Source organism: Delphinus delphis, chromosome 11 (assembly GCF_949987515.2).
Source record: "Delphinus delphis chromosome 11, mDelDel1.2, whole genome shotgun sequence".
NCBI classification, from domain to species: domain Eukaryota; kingdom Metazoa; phylum Chordata; class Mammalia; order Artiodactyla; family Delphinidae; genus Delphinus; species Delphinus delphis.
In genome coordinates this window covers 42,113,283-42,127,943 of record NC_082693.1, presented here as the reverse complement: position 1 = coordinate 42,127,943, position 14,661 = coordinate 42,113,283, and the positions used below count along the sequence as shown (strand labels likewise).

General features: G+C 49.9%; 1 protein-coding gene across 1 annotated transcript in view; it reads left to right on the top strand.

Annotated features, from left to right (window-relative positions):
- Window positions 1-14,661, top strand: part of CSAD (cysteine sulfinic acid decarboxylase) — a 27,254-nt gene extending 12,593 nt beyond the window's left edge. Inside the window, exons 2-15 of the mRNA XM_060024853.1 lie at window positions 4,127-4,263; window positions 4,547-4,673; window positions 4,753-4,843; window positions 5,185-5,291; window positions 5,740-5,855; window positions 6,326-6,405; window positions 6,719-6,773; window positions 10,126-10,242; window positions 10,325-10,389; window positions 10,672-10,753; window positions 11,174-11,373; window positions 11,529-11,580; window positions 11,741-11,830; window positions 12,617-14,661. Of these exons, the coding sequence (XP_059880836.1) occupies window positions 4,138-4,263; window positions 4,547-4,673; window positions 4,753-4,843; window positions 5,185-5,291; window positions 5,740-5,855; window positions 6,326-6,405; window positions 6,719-6,773; window positions 10,126-10,242; window positions 10,325-10,389; window positions 10,672-10,753; window positions 11,174-11,373; window positions 11,529-11,580; window positions 11,741-11,830; window positions 12,617-12,790 (1,482 nt within the window). The 5' untranslated portion in view covers window positions 4,127-4,137 and the 3' untranslated portion in view covers window positions 12,791-14,661. The remainder of the gene's footprint in view (window positions 1-4,126; window positions 4,264-4,546; window positions 4,674-4,752; window positions 4,844-5,184; window positions 5,292-5,739; window positions 5,856-6,325; window positions 6,406-6,718; window positions 6,774-10,125; window positions 10,243-10,324; window positions 10,390-10,671; window positions 10,754-11,173; window positions 11,374-11,528; window positions 11,581-11,740; window positions 11,831-12,616) is intronic.

Below are 14,661 nucleotides of genomic sequence, written 5' to 3'. Positions count from 1 at the left end.
TATAATTTAGTGGGGTTTCAGGAAGGAGTAGTGGTAAACATATGCATTTAATCTGGTGTGTTTTATTGGAATGAGCACAGAGACCATGAATTTATAGCAAAACCAATTTGAATGGTTAGGTGGTTTTCACTAGCAGAATTCAGCAGTCCTGGTGGATTTGGTAAGAGAAGGACTGGCCAGTTGGATTGGGGTTTTGCCAGGTGGATTTGGTGGAAGGACATTAGGGCCAGGGAGTTGAGGATTTTGGACAGAGTGGTTGAAACAACAGACCGTACAATCTAGGTTGTGTAAGTGAAGGAAAGAAAGATACAAGGGAGTTGATGGCTGGAGGAGTTTATGAACTAAAGATCCCATGAAGTAAGAAAAACTTGTCAATTTTTTTTTGAATTTTTGAATTTTATTTTATGTATTTTTTTATATAGCAGGTTCTTATTAGTTATCTATTTTATACATATTAGTGTATATATGTCAATCCCAATCTCCCAGTTCATCCCACCATCCACCCCCGCCACTTTCCCCCCTTGCTGTCCATACAAAACTTGTCAATTTTTAAACAAACCCTACTTGGTCCTTCCAGCATCTTCTCAGCCAGGGACGAAAGTGCTATTCCTAAGTTTATTTATGTTTCTTTGCTTTATTATTCTATCTTGGGGGTTAACGTCCTTCTTGCTTTGTAAAAGGAAAACTCTCTCAGGTCCCCAGGACAGGATTCTGTGTGGGGCGTGAGGGTAGGGATGCCTCACCTCCTTGTTTACCCCAGAGGAAACTGGGGGTGTTCAGAGCCCTTGCCTCCACCTTTCTTTCTTTTTTTTTTTCTTTGCGGTACGCGGGCCTCTCACTGTTGTGGCCTCTCCCGTTGTGGAGCACAGGCTCCGGATGCGCAGGCTCAGTGGCCATGGCTCACGGGCCCAGCCGCGCCGTGGCATGTGGGACCTTCCCGGACCGGGGCACGAACCCGTGTCCCCTGCATCGGCAGGCGGACTCTCAACCACTGCGCCACCAGGGAAGCCCTTTTTTTTTTTTTATTTATTAAGTTTATTTATTTTTGGCTGCACTGGGTCTTCGCTGCTATGCGCAGGCTTTGTCTAGTTGCGGTAGCGGGGCTACTCTTCGTTGTGGTGCGCGGGCTTCTCATTGCAGTGGCTTCTCTTGTTGCAGAGCACGGGCTCTAGGCACGCGGGCTTCAGTAGTTGTGGCACGCAGGCTCAGTAGTTGTGGCTCGCGGGCTTAGTTGCTCCATGGCATGTGGAGCCCCAGACCAGGGCTCGAACCCGTGTTGCCTGCATTGGCAGGCAGATTCATAACCACTGCGCCACCAGGGAAGTCCCCACCTTTCGTTTCTGGGTGGTGACTTTAGTGGGATGGATACAGAAGGGGCCGGGTGGACAGAGCCATGTCTTCCCTGCAGACCTCTTTTCAGAACTTTGGGAAAAGCCTTCCTCCAGCCTGGGGTCTCTCTTTCTTCACCAGTCGTTCCCTCCTTGCAGCCTGTTTTCCACTCCCCTGGCCTGCTTGCCGTATCTAACTGCCTGAGCTGATGAACACCCACAGATACCTTGGAGGTTCTCTCTTTAAATCCCTTATTTTACAGAAACTGAGGCCCTGAGGTGTACTCACTCCTGGCCCAGAAGCCTTTGTGCCAAAGCAAGCTCAGTGGCTGAGGGAGCCCCGCACAAGGCGGTGGAGCCTGGCGATTAGGGGCGGGGTCTTCAGAGCCCCACACACCCTTGTCCAGACCCAGCTCAGCCACATGCTGGCTGCATGACCTGGACACGTTATATACGTAGTGTCTCTGAAATCTGTTTCCTCATCTTTAAATGTGGGTCATAAACTTAACTTCAGTCGTTGTGAAGATGAGAATAATGCATGTTAAGTACAGAATGAGGCATGTGGTAAGTACTTCCATGGTGCCTATTTTTATTAGCGTCTCTCCTAGCCTTTCCACCTAAAACGCCCCACTGCTGCCACCTGTCAGGGGAGCCAGAGTGAGCACTGATGAAGGATTGAGTCTTATTCTCAAGGCTGAGTCAGTTCCCCTAGTTTCCCAAAACCCAATCTACTGAGGAGAAGTTTAAGGATAGGACCACTGGGGTCCCTTGGACCTGTGTTTTCAACTAGCTTGGGGTCCAGTGGCTGCTGACAGTGGATTATACCAGAGGAAGATTCCTTCCGTTCCATGTTTCCTGGATCCTCTTACCCCCTCATTTGGCGGGTTCCCCAGGCCTTGGTGTTTGCCCCTCTCTCCCTGGCCATCTCTGTGAGCATTCTCTCCCCTGGGGAATGGAGCCCATCACAAGGCTTCAGCTGTGCCCCACCTCTCGAGTCTGCTTCTCATTCCTGCATCTCAGCAGAGCTCTGGACCTGACTTCCTCCCATATGCGTATTTGTAGCCCTGGACATCTCCACTTAGATGAGTATTTCCAAGAAATAACAATCTACTTTCCATCCAGCCTCCACTTTCTGCATCCCTATTTCTTTTATGGGCACCATTATTTTTCCAGTCACCCAGGCTTGAAACCCCAGGGTCGTCCTTGACCCTTCCTTCCCCTCCAATGTAGATTCCGTAAGTGTTGAATTGAGTATAATTCCTCTACCTGTCCTTCCCCAGCGACACCACCCTTATTCACGTGTGGCTCACCTCTTTCCTGGTTTACAGCAATGGCCTGTTCATTCTTCTGCATCCATCTGCTATACACTGGTCTTCTGAGAGCATTGTTTTCATCACATTAATCCTTGCCACAGAATCTTTCAGTGGCTTTCCATTTTCTGCAGGATAAAATCTAGATTCTTGGCCTGGCTGGCACTCAAGGCTGTCCATAATCTCTCGTGCAGCTCTGCCCACCCTGCCTCTGCTCCCGTGTCGTCCTTGCAGACCTTCTCTCCAGCCGGCCAGGCACCTTCGCTGACCTGAGAATCAGCCATACTCATTCCTGATGTATGCTCATGGCATTCCCCCCTGTCCCTGAATGCCTCTCTTCCTCCCTTTCTCCAGCCCTGTTTCTCCTGCCTGCTTTCAAGTTGCAGCCCCAGTCCCACTGCAGATCCTTCTCAGGCTTCAGCCTTCATCCATCTCTTCTCCTGAATAGCGCTTGGGATCAGCATCTCGCCAGCGCCCTGGGCTGTAACTGTTGCACGTGCATCAGTATCCCCCCTCCCCACCCACCAACCCCAGCACCCTGGTGTGAACACAGTTGGTGCTCACTTCAAACAGCCACTCCCGGGCTTCCCTGGTGGCGCAGTGGTTGAGAGTCCGCCTGCCGATGCAGGGGACACGGGTTCGTGCCCCGGTCCGTGCCGCGGAGAGGCTGGGCCCGTGAGCCATGGCCGCTGAGCCTGCGCGTCCGGAGCCTGTGCTCTGCAGCGGGAGAGGCCACAACAGTGAGAGGTCCTCGTACTGCAAAAAAACAAAACAAAAACAAAAACAAACAGCCACTCCCTGTTTCTTAAGCACTCTCAACCTGCAAGGCACAGGATTATACTTAACGGTCTGCCTCCTCAGTGTGGCCTCCTTTTCTTCCTGCTCTTCAGAGAAGAGGGCTTTAGAAATCAGGACAGTTCTGAGAAGACTCTGGGGGTTGGGATGCAAAGAGATTGGCCTCTCAGGCCTGCCTAAACCATTACTCTGTTCTTCTCCAGTCTAAGTGAAGGTGGCATGTGTTTTTGCCTTACATCTCATCTCCCCGCTTCTTCATGTCAGCTAATGGTTATTCAGGAAACTTATCTTAACCTGCTGGCCCTATCCCAAATCTTCAGGGCATGGGTCATGAGAATGATGTCATGGCCATGTGACTGCTGCCTATACCTTGCTCCCTCTGCTGCCCTAGTCCTAACACTCTAAAAAGCCAGTTGTGTCCCCTGCTTCCAGCTCACCTGGACGAAGACCTGAGCAGAAAGGTAAGCTTCTCACCTGTGCCTTTGGTGAGCAGTGGCCACTGGTTTCTACCTGCTCAGCACTTCTTTCCCACCTGTTTCTGCTGGCTCTCTCCCTGGGCGCTCTCACTTGCCTTATCTGTACAGTGAAGCCTGGGGCTAGGCCTTAGGCCCATTACAGAGTTGAAGTTCTTGCTGGTTAGGTCCAGGTGGGGTCCCCAGACTGAGTAGGGAATAACTCCTGCTCTGCTCACAGATTTTCTCCTGATGGCTGACTCTCAACCACTCCTCTCCCTTGATGGGGACGCCGTGGCTGCAGAAGCCTTGCTCCGGGATGTGTTTGGGATTGTGGTGGATGAGGTCATTCGGAAAGGGACCAGTGCCTCCGAGAAGGTGGGTCTTTTCTCCCCCCTCCTCCTGCCCATCAAACCTGGCTGAGAACTTTCCTCCTCTGTGCAGGCTTCTCCCCAGAATTCATCACTCTCACTGTGTGCCTCAGGGATTACATACTGGGCCAGACTGTGTTTATTTACCCTTGTTCATGTGTTGCTTGGAAAATATTCCTAATTTGCTGTAAGTGCAGCTTGGTGGTGTCTTCTGTCTGCTGAGATGTGGTTTGGGCAGCCAGTCAGCGGGGTGCCTCAGCGCCCCCAGAATCTCCCGCTTCTCCTCCTAGGTCTGCGAGTGGAGGGAGCCAGAGGAGCTGAAGCAGCTTCTGGATCTGGAGCTGCGGAATGAGGGGGAGTCACAGGAGCAGATCCTGGAGCGCTGCCGGGCTGTGATCCGCTACAGTGTGAAGACCTGTAGGTCCTGGGTCCTGCGGGGAGGCGCATCTAGAATTTGTACCCAGCTCCACACTGAGCCCTCGTCCCCCTTCTCCAGGTCACCCTCGTTTTTTCAACCAGCTCTTCTCAGGGTTGGACCCTCATGCCCTGGCTGGACGCATTGTCACTGAGAGCCTCAACACCAGCCAGTGAGCCATCCCCGGGCCCCCTTGCACCTCCCCGAAAGGATTTGGGTTTGTGGGAGATACACTCGGTGGGCAGGAGAGGAGAATGGTGCTTGCCCCCCTGTCTTTTCTGGGAATCTCTGCTGGCAGAGTCTTTCCCCTCGTACCCTTTGGGCTTCCTTTCTCAAGCTTTCTCATGCCTCCCGGCTCCAGTTTTTTCTCATCTTTTCCTCCCTGGTTCTTTTTCACCAACTCAGTCCTCTCTTTGGACCCTCTCTCACTCACTCTGTCCACCTCCTCTCTCCAACTCCTCGCAGAGTCTCTCCCTGTCTCTTTCCCATTCTCATCATTCCCTCTCCTGGCAGGTACACATATGAGATCGCCCCCGTGTTTGTCCTCATGGAAGAAGAGGTGTTGAAGAAACTCCGGGCCCTGGTGGGCTGGAGCTCTGGGGACGGCGTCTTCTGCCCTGGTATGTAAACAGGAGGGGGGCCTTTCTTTGGCCTTTTCAAGGGTTCCTCCTTCCCCACTGTCCTCTTGCTGTAAGCTGGCAGGGAGGGGTGATTCTTCTTTGTTTCTTCTCCAGCTGGGCTCCGGCCAAACCAGAGAGAAGCTGCCCAGTCCCCCGTATCCTCATGTTTGCCAAATAATACATGGCATCAGTGCCTGCTGTCCTGGCGGGGGGGTGGGGGGGGGTGGATCCCGGGATCAGCCCCGGATAAGGAGGGGGAGTCGGGATCTGCAGATCCCGCTGTCTGGGTTACCAGCGTGCCATTTGTCGAGCCCTCAGAACTCGTGGCCTGGTAGCCAATCACTTGTGCTTCTTTGATCAGTTCTTCTGGGTGGAGAGGTCAAGAGAGCCAAGCTCCAGTTTTGACCCACTGCCCCTCCCTCTTGCCACCACCCCTTCCCTGTGACAGGTGGCTCCATCTCCAACATGTATGCTGTGAACCTGGCCCGCTATCAGCGCTACCCGGATTGCAAACAGAGGGGCCTCTGGGCACTGCCGCCCCTGGCCCTTTTCACATCAGAGGAGGTGGGAAGAGGCACAGGCCTACCCTGGGCTCCCCGATTCTAATCTCCAGCCAGCTGAGTCCGACACCTGTCAGATCCTCTGCCTGCTCAGACCCATCTCTTCCGAGACCAGCCTGCCCCCAGGCGGATGTGCTTCCTTCCAACCAAGGGGGCTGTGTAAACACTCCCCGTTCACCTTGCCTTCTGTGTGGGGGTAGCAGAGGGGCATCCAGTGCAGTGTACACAGTCCACACCCTTTCTGCTAAGAGTATGGGCCATGGGCCAGCAGCATCAGTATCACCTGGGAGCTTGTTAGAAATGCAGAATCTCGGGCCCCAGCCCAGACCTACTGAAGATGAATCTGCATTTTAACCAGACACACTGGTGATTTGTAGGCCCATGAGTATTTCAGAAGCCCTGGCCTACAGGGTCTCATCTGTTTGACCAGTCTCTCTCCTCCCCACCCTCCCTGCCCTCTGCCTTCCTCCACAGTGTCATTACTCTGTCAAGAAAGGAGCTGCTTTTCTGGGACTTGGCACCGACAGTGTCCGAATGGTCAAGGCAGATGAGAGGTGAAGGTCCTTCTGTCTGCATGTCTCAGACCCAGCCTGGCGCCGTGTGCCTTCTCATTGCCAGGGGCTCTGGCCTCTGGCGCACACCCCGGCGGACTTCTCTCCCTGCGCTGTTCCCACCGAATTGCCTCTGCTGTCTACCAGTGCCTGCTAGAGTCTCCGCCCTGTCCCCTGAGATCTGTTTACCCCTCTTAGGGAAAAATCAACACTGTGGCCTCTGCATTGCTAACTGCACATTACCCTGCTCTCGACAGTTCTGCTGCCCAGCCTAGAGAACCTATTACTCCCCTACCCACTAAGTTTTCTTTTCCAGAGGGAAAATGATCCCTGAGGATCTGGAGAGGCAGATCGGTCTGGCTGAGGCCGAGGTGAGTGAGTGAGGGGTGCTGAGGCAGTGGAACAGGACCCTTCTGTTCCCTTCTTGGAGGGTTCCTTGGCCTGTGCCTACTCAAGGCTCCCCTCATCCCTCCCCTTGATCTCTGTGCCCGTTTCCCTGGTGGGCTGAAGGGATGCCTGGGGAGCAAGGACACTGTAGTCCTGCTGAGACCCATGGGCAGTATCGGATCGCAGGGCAGGGGTAGGACTGAGTCACTGAGTGGAGTCCCAAGGGGCACCGCAGGGAGGATGTTGGGGACCTGAGGTGTAGCCCAGAAGGTTTCTGTGAGCTGGCAGGGTCTGTGCAGGAAGTTCAGGAAGATGTGCGGGCCAGTGGTGAGCAATGCAGACTTGGAGCAATGGGAGATGTGGAGGCCCTTGCACGCCCCTCCGCACTAGGGGACATGGGAGCTGCTGCAGCCGTCTTGGAGGGCGTTTCAGCACTATCTATACCATTTTTATTTACTTATTTATTTATTTACAAATATTTATTTATTTGGCTGCTGCGGGTCTTAGTTGTGGCATGCAGGATCTTTTAGTTGCGGCATGTGAACTCTTTTTTTTTTTTTTTAATAAATTTATTTATTTATTTTTGGCTGCATTGGGTCTTCGTTGCTGCGTGCGGGCTTTTCTCTAGTTGCTTCGAGAGGGGGCTACTTTTCTTTGAGGTGTGCGGGCTTCTCATTGTGGTGGCTTCTCTTGTTGTGGAGCACAGGCTCTAGGCGCGCAGTCTTCACTAGTTGTGGCATGGGGTTCCCCCTTGCGGGCTCTAGAGCGCAGGCTCAGTAGTTGTGGCGCATGGGCTTAGTTGCTCCATGGCATGTGGAATCTTCCTGGACCAGGGCTCGAACCCACGTCCCCCGCATTGGCGGGCATATTCTTAATATGTGCCACCAGGGAAGTCCCATGTGAACTCTTAGTTGTGTCATGTGGGATCTAGTTCCCTGACCAGAGATCGAACCCGAGCCCCCTGCATTGGGAGCACGGAGTCTTAGCCACTGGACCACCAGAGAAGTCCTATACCATTTTAAATGTATCTATCCACTGACTCTGTGTCCTGCTGCTAGGATTAGTTTATAAATCATCATCACAAGTGCTTAGCATTGTGTGCACTGGAGCGAAGTGTAAAATTAAAAAAGAAATTTAAATATCCATCAATAGATAAATTATGATGTATCTGTGTCAGTTTCTTCCTTTGTAAAATGAGCATAATATAGAACTTATAGGGTTGTTGTAAGGCTTAAATTATGTGTAAAGCACTTAGAACAGTGAAGCAGTATACAAATATTAGCTGCGATTGTTGTTATTGTTGGAGTAGTATGCAGCCATTTAAAAGAATAAGATGGGAATATATATGTTAACATAAAAATACCTCAACTATGTATTTAAGTATAAATTTAAAAAAATATGTATATATCTCCACATGCAAATGGTCGCAGCATCGGTTTTTGAGAAGATTGTTCTTTCCCCAGTGAATTGTCTTGGCATCCTTGTTAAAATCCATTGAGTGTACGTGTGAGGATTTATTTCTGGACTCTCGGTCTATTCCATTGATCTGCATGTCTATCCTATAGACCACATTGTCTTCATATAGCTTTGTAGTAAATTTTGAAATCAGATGTGTGAGTCCTCCAACTTTGTTCTTTTTCAGGATGGTTTTGGCTTTCTGGGTCCCTTAAATTTCCATTTGAATTTTAGGATCAGCTTGTCAATTTCTGCAGAGAAGCCAACTGGGATTTTGATAGGGATGTGTTCAATCTGTAGATCCATGAACATGGAATGCCTCCATTTATTTAGGTCTTCTTTGATTTCTTTCAACAGTGCTTTGTAGTTTTCGGAGTATATGTTTCACACTTCTTTTGTTGAGTTTATTCCTAAGTATTTTATTGTTTTTTGATGTTCTTATAAATGAAATTGTTTTCTTAATTCCATTTTTGGATTGTTCACTGCTAATGTGTAGAAATACAACTGATTTTTGAATATTGATCTTGTACCCTGCGAACTTGCTGAACTCATTTATTAATTCTAATAGTTTTTTTTTAGTGGATTCCTTAGGATTTACTCGGTATAATATAATGTGATCTGCAAATACAGATAATTTTGCTCTTTTCCTTTCCAATCTGGATGGCTCTTATTTTTTTTTACCTAATTGCCCTGCTAGAACCTCAGCACAATGTTGACTAGAAATGAGGAGCGTGAACATCCATGTCTTGTTCCTGATCTTAGGGGGAAGGCTTTCAGTCTTTCGCCATTGAGTATGATGTTAGCTGTGGGTGTTTTTGTAGTTGCCCTTTATCAGGTTAAGGAAGTTCCCTTCAAATCCTAGTTTTTTGAGTGTTTATATCATGAAGGAGTTTTGGATTTTGTCAAATGTTTTTCTGTGTCTACTGAGACGATCAATAAACCACATTGAGATGTGGGTTTTTTTCGTTTATTCTATTGATAGGATGTATTACATTAATTGATTTTGGGATGTTAAACCAAGCTTGCCCTCTTGGGACAAATCCCCCTTTGTCATGGTGTATCATTTTTTTGGAAGCTGATGAAGAGCTGGTATCAATTCTTTTTTTTTTTAATTCATTAATTTTAAATTTGTTTATTTTTGGCTGCGTTGGGTCTTCGTTGCTGCACGCGGGCTTTCTCTAGTTGCGGCGAGCGGGGTCTGCTCTTCGCTGCAGTGAGGGCTTCTCATTGCGGTGGCTTCTCTTCTTGCGGAGCACGGGCTCTAGGCATGCGGGTTTCAGTAGTTGTGGCTCGCGGGCTCTAGAGCGCAAGCTCAGTAGTTGTGGCACACGGGCTTAGTTGCTCCGCGGCATGTGGTATCTTCCCAGACCAGGGCTCGAACCCATGTCCCCTGCATTGGCAGGCGGACTCTTAACCACTGCGCCACCAGGGAAGCCCTAGCTGATATCAGTTCTTTTTTTAATGTTTTGTACAACTCATCAGTGAAGCCATCTGGGCCTGCGCTTTTCTTTGTTGTAGTTTTTTGAATACTAATTCAAGTTCCTCATAAACGTTTGTACTATTAGGATATTTAAAATAGCATTTTGATCTTCCGGTAAGACATTCAACTTTGTTGAAAGAGTATGAACTTTGGAAATAGACCATCAGACAGACCTAGGTTTGAACTCCATCTCTGGGTTTCAGCTTGGGGGCAGGTTTCTTAACTCCTCTGAATCTCAGTGTCCTCACTTGCAAATTAAAGGGGACAGTAACACGTTGTAAGGTTGCAAGGGCCCAGGTCAGGCGTGTGAAGAATTTACAGAGCTGGATCTCAGCACCAGGCTCTGGGTAGCTCTTGAGATGACTTCACAGCCTCTTTCTCCCTCTGCATTTTTGCCACAGGGTGCTGTGCCATTCCTGGTCAGTGTCACCTCTGGCACTACCGTGCTGGGGGCCTTTGACCCTCTGGAGGCAGTTGCAGACGTGTGCCAGCGTCATGGACTGTGGCTGCACGTGGATGTGAGTGGTACTCAGGCCTGAGGATGGGGTGGGCTGAACTGAGGCCAAGGCCAAAGCCCACATTGTTCCTTTTGCTCCACAGGCCGCCTGGGGAGGGAGTGTCCTGCTGTCACAGACACATAGACATCTCCTGAATGGGATCCAGAGGTGCATACAGCCCCCTACGTCCTGAATCTCACCTTCAAATCCTTGATCCAGAGAGTAGTCTTGGACCAGGGAGCTCAGGTGGGGGTAGGGGAAGGAGGCTGGTAGGAGGGAGGTTGGAGAGATGGTTGATTGGGGCTGGGAGGTCAGACGTCAGACCTGGAAATTCTTCTGCTGGGCCGGGGTGAGACCGGCCCCTCTTACTGGAGATCTGGAAAGGTTGGGGCTCTGGTTGGGCAGCTTGAGGGGGAGCCAGCTGACCCTGCTTTGCTGTGCCCACCCCAGGGCTGACTCCGTGGCCTGGAATCCCCACAAGCTCCTCTCCGCAGGCCTGCAGTGCTCAGCTCTTCTTCTCCGGGACACCTCGGTGGGTCTGCCCCTCCCCCGCCCTGGCGCCACCTCCCACCCTGGACCTCTGTCTTCTTTTCTATCCCACCTGAGAGGAGCTCCTGGCCTTACCACGTTCTCCTTGCCATGCCATCTGAAGCTGAATATCTGTGACCACCCTAATCCCCTGTAGTGGGCTCCCTCACTCCCCTGTCTTCGTGCAAAGGAAAAAGTTCCCGGCTTAAGTCGTAATCGGAGGGATCCTGCGTCATTTGGGAAGAACTCTGAGTGTTGGAAGAAAACCCAGAGAGAGGGTTTCAGTCAGCTGGCAGCCGTCCCATCAGTGCCGCCTGGTTCCAGGGAAAGAAGCATGTGGACTGAGCTAAGAAACGGCCCAGTGCAGCTCTGGAGGAAACCTCGGCGGGGAGAGTGGGTCTGACTGTCTCCTCACCCTCCACAGAACCTGCTCAAGCGCTGCCACGGGTCCCAGGCCAGCTACCTGTTCCAGCAGGACAAGTTCTACGATGTGGCTCTGGACACTGGAGACAAGGTGGTGCAGTGTGGCCGCCGCGTGGACTGTCTGAAGCTGTGGCTCATGTGGAAGGCACAGGGCGGGCAGGGGCTGGAGCGGCGTGTGGACCAGGCCTTTGCCCTTGCCCGGTAGGAGTGGGGGCAGTCCCGTTTCCCCTCTCTGGGCTCCAGCCCTGCACCCCTTCCCTGCTCTTAGTGTCTCTTGACTCACTCTCTGGGTTGCTTTTGTTTCTGTATCTCTGCCTTTCCTCCTCAACCCATGGTGTCTCACTGTGTGTTCACAGGTACCTGGTGGAGGAATTGAAGAAGCGGGAAACTTTTGAGTTGGTCATGGAGGTACGACCGACCTTGTGCTCTTTTTCATCCCCCGTCCCCCCGCCATTCCCCTCTCACTGCCCCTCTTCCCCAGCAGAGCCCTGGTTGGGGAAGAGGGGCAGTGAGAGGGGAAAGGTCCCCCTTCCTCAGCTCACACCTTCCTCTTCCTCATTCCTCCCAGCCTGAATTTGTCAACGTGTGTTTCTGGTTCGTGCCCCCCAGTCTGCGGGAGAAGAAGGGGAGTCCGGATTACGGTGAAAGGCTGGCTACGGTAGGCAGTCTCCTCCCTGCTCTGGTTAACCCATTAGGGAACCGATGCAGCTGGTGTGTTTCCGCCCCCTGCTGGCTGTAAGTGGCATGGCAGTTCCCTTGGCTAGTCTCTTGCTCCTGAGGCGGGGACCGTGAACTGGAAGACGACACCCACTTGTCCTCATTTCTGTGAGGCTGGGAATGGGGGATAAGGTATGCTTCTGGAAAGTAAGAAGAAGACGGAGAGGGGCATTACAAGAAAAGTCACCAGTGTGAAGTACATAGATCCATGGTGTGGGGCATTCTGCTGGGAGCTCAGGCTCAGGACAGAGACGTGAGGCAGAAAGATCTTGGAGTTTTGCTCACTAATGCTGGGGACAGAGCAACCCTGTCAGGCCAGGAGGTATGTCCTGGTCGCTAAGGATAGATCGGTACTAGGTGCTGCAGATGATACGAAACATCAAAAATGTTATAGGAATTCAGAGAGGGGAGAAGAAGGTGTCGAGGATGATGAAGGCTTGAAGTTAGACTGAAAAAGCAGTGTTGAGATTCAGTAAAAAGTCAGGATTTAGCAGAAAATGGCCCACGTGGTAACGTGAAGAATGGTGAGACGTGAACGAATGCAGGAGGTAGAGAAGGTCCAGTGGGCTGGATGTGGTGGCAAGGGTAAACTGGGGCCACGTCAGGATCCGAGCCGTGAGTTGCTGTCTCTGGAAGGTGTCTGGGTGGAGGGAGGTGCAAGTTGGGGAGCCCAGCCCCTCACCTGACCCCAGGCTGCAGCTGGAAGGTTGCTCCACTCCTCCCATAGGTGGCCCCAATCCTCAAGGAGCGCATGGTGAGGAAGGGCTCCATGATGATTGGCTACCAGCCCCATGGTACCCGGGGCAACTTCTTCCGCATGGTCGTGGCCAACCCTGCGCTGACGCGGGCGGATATGGACTTCCTGCTGAATGAACTGGAACGGCTGGGCCAGGACCTCTGAGCCGCTCCTTCTCTTCTGGCCTGGACCCCTCCCCCAACCCTTACCATCTCCCTGTATCCCCTCCCCGTGTTCTCAAGAACAACCTCTCCAGGAAACAAAGCTGTCTTAATTTTTATGTGCTTTGACCCACTAACTCTCCTTTAAGTATTTGATATTAAGAGAATGTTTAAATAAATGATAGTATATCCATATGATGGAATATTACTCTGCCATTAAAATTATGTTTACAAAGAGGATTTTTATAGATAAGAGAAAAATAATTTTAATATAATGTTATGTGAAAATGCTGGATATAAGACTTTATATATGGTAATATCTGAGTTGCATTCAAAAATACATAGGAAAAGACTGATGAGATGTAATATGCCAAAATGTTAATAGTTTTCTCTGGGATGGGATTACAGGTAATTTGAAAATTAACTTCTTTATACCTTTTGTGCGCCCCTTTTATGCTATAAGGAGTATCTATTGCTTTTTATTTTATAAATTTATTTATTTTTGGCTGCGTTGGGTCTTTGTTGCTGCGCGCGGGCTTTCTCTAGTTGCAGGGAGCGGGGGCCCCTCTTTGTTACGGTGCGTGGGCTTCTCATTGCGGTGGCTTCTCTTGTTGCGGAGCATGGGCTCTAGGCGCGTGGGCTTCAGTAGTTGTGGCATACGGGCTCAGTAGTTGTGGCTTGTGGGCTCTAGATCGCAGGCTCAGTAATTGTGGTGCACGGGCTTAGTTGCTCCACGGCATGTGGGAATCTTCCCGGACCACGGCTCGAACCCGTGTCCTCTGCATTGGTAGGCGGACTCTTAACCACTGCGCCACCAGGGAAGCCCCCCTCTATTACTTTTAAATAGGAAAATAATAAAGTTAAATTTTCAGCTGTATTATTTTGGTATATTGTGAAGTTTGTTATCTTTCAACAAAATAGTGGAGAATGCAAATTTGTAAAAAAGTAAAGGTATAAGAGAGGTTAAAAATAGGAAAAAATTTTCCCAAAAATCTGGAGTGGGAGAGAAAAGATCAAAAGTGGAGTTATTCTAAAATTAATTGTACTTTGGGACTTCCCTGGTGGTGCAGTGGATAAGACTCCGTGCTCCCAAAGCAGGGGGCCCGGGTTTGGTCCCAGGCCTGGGAACTAGATCCCACATATGTGCTGCAACTAAGTGTTCACATGCCACAACTAAGGAGCCCACATTGCCACAACTACAGAGCTGGTGAGCCGCAACTACGGAGCCCGCCTGCCGCAACTGAGACCTGATGCAGCCAAATTAATTAATTAATTAATTTTAAAAAGTTAATTATACTTTAATGACACTGAAAACAAAATGGGCACTTGTATCTTGAGACGAGAACCTTGTCCACTTATCACTCTTGAAAAATCTTCACACACACCAAAAAAGTAAGAATGTTCCTTCTGTAATTTAAACAACAGAAACCAAGTTGAAAAAAAAAAGCCCAGCAACGGAACCAACCACTGTTATGCCTTCTGTTATTGCTACTGTCTTACATAAAAACATCCATTTAACACTTAAAATTCTGGTCTGATGTTGCTTTTCAGTCACTTTTTGGGAAAGAGGCATTTAGCTACACAAGTTATTTAGGACAAGTGGCAAGTCTACCAGAACTTTCTGTTATTTCCAATTCCTAAAAATACCATTTATGAAAACAATAACGTGGTCATGTAAGAGTCATCCAAAGTTATTTGAAGAAGCAAATACAGACCATACAAACCATAGCAAAAGAACATCCAAATCTCAAACCCAATTCTCTTGACCATTTGGGGGAAAAAAGATTTTCTATTCATAAATTACTAATAATTTCCCTGTAAACTTGTTATTCTTGCAATAAATGGTATCTAATTTCTTCCAAATAATAAATTTGT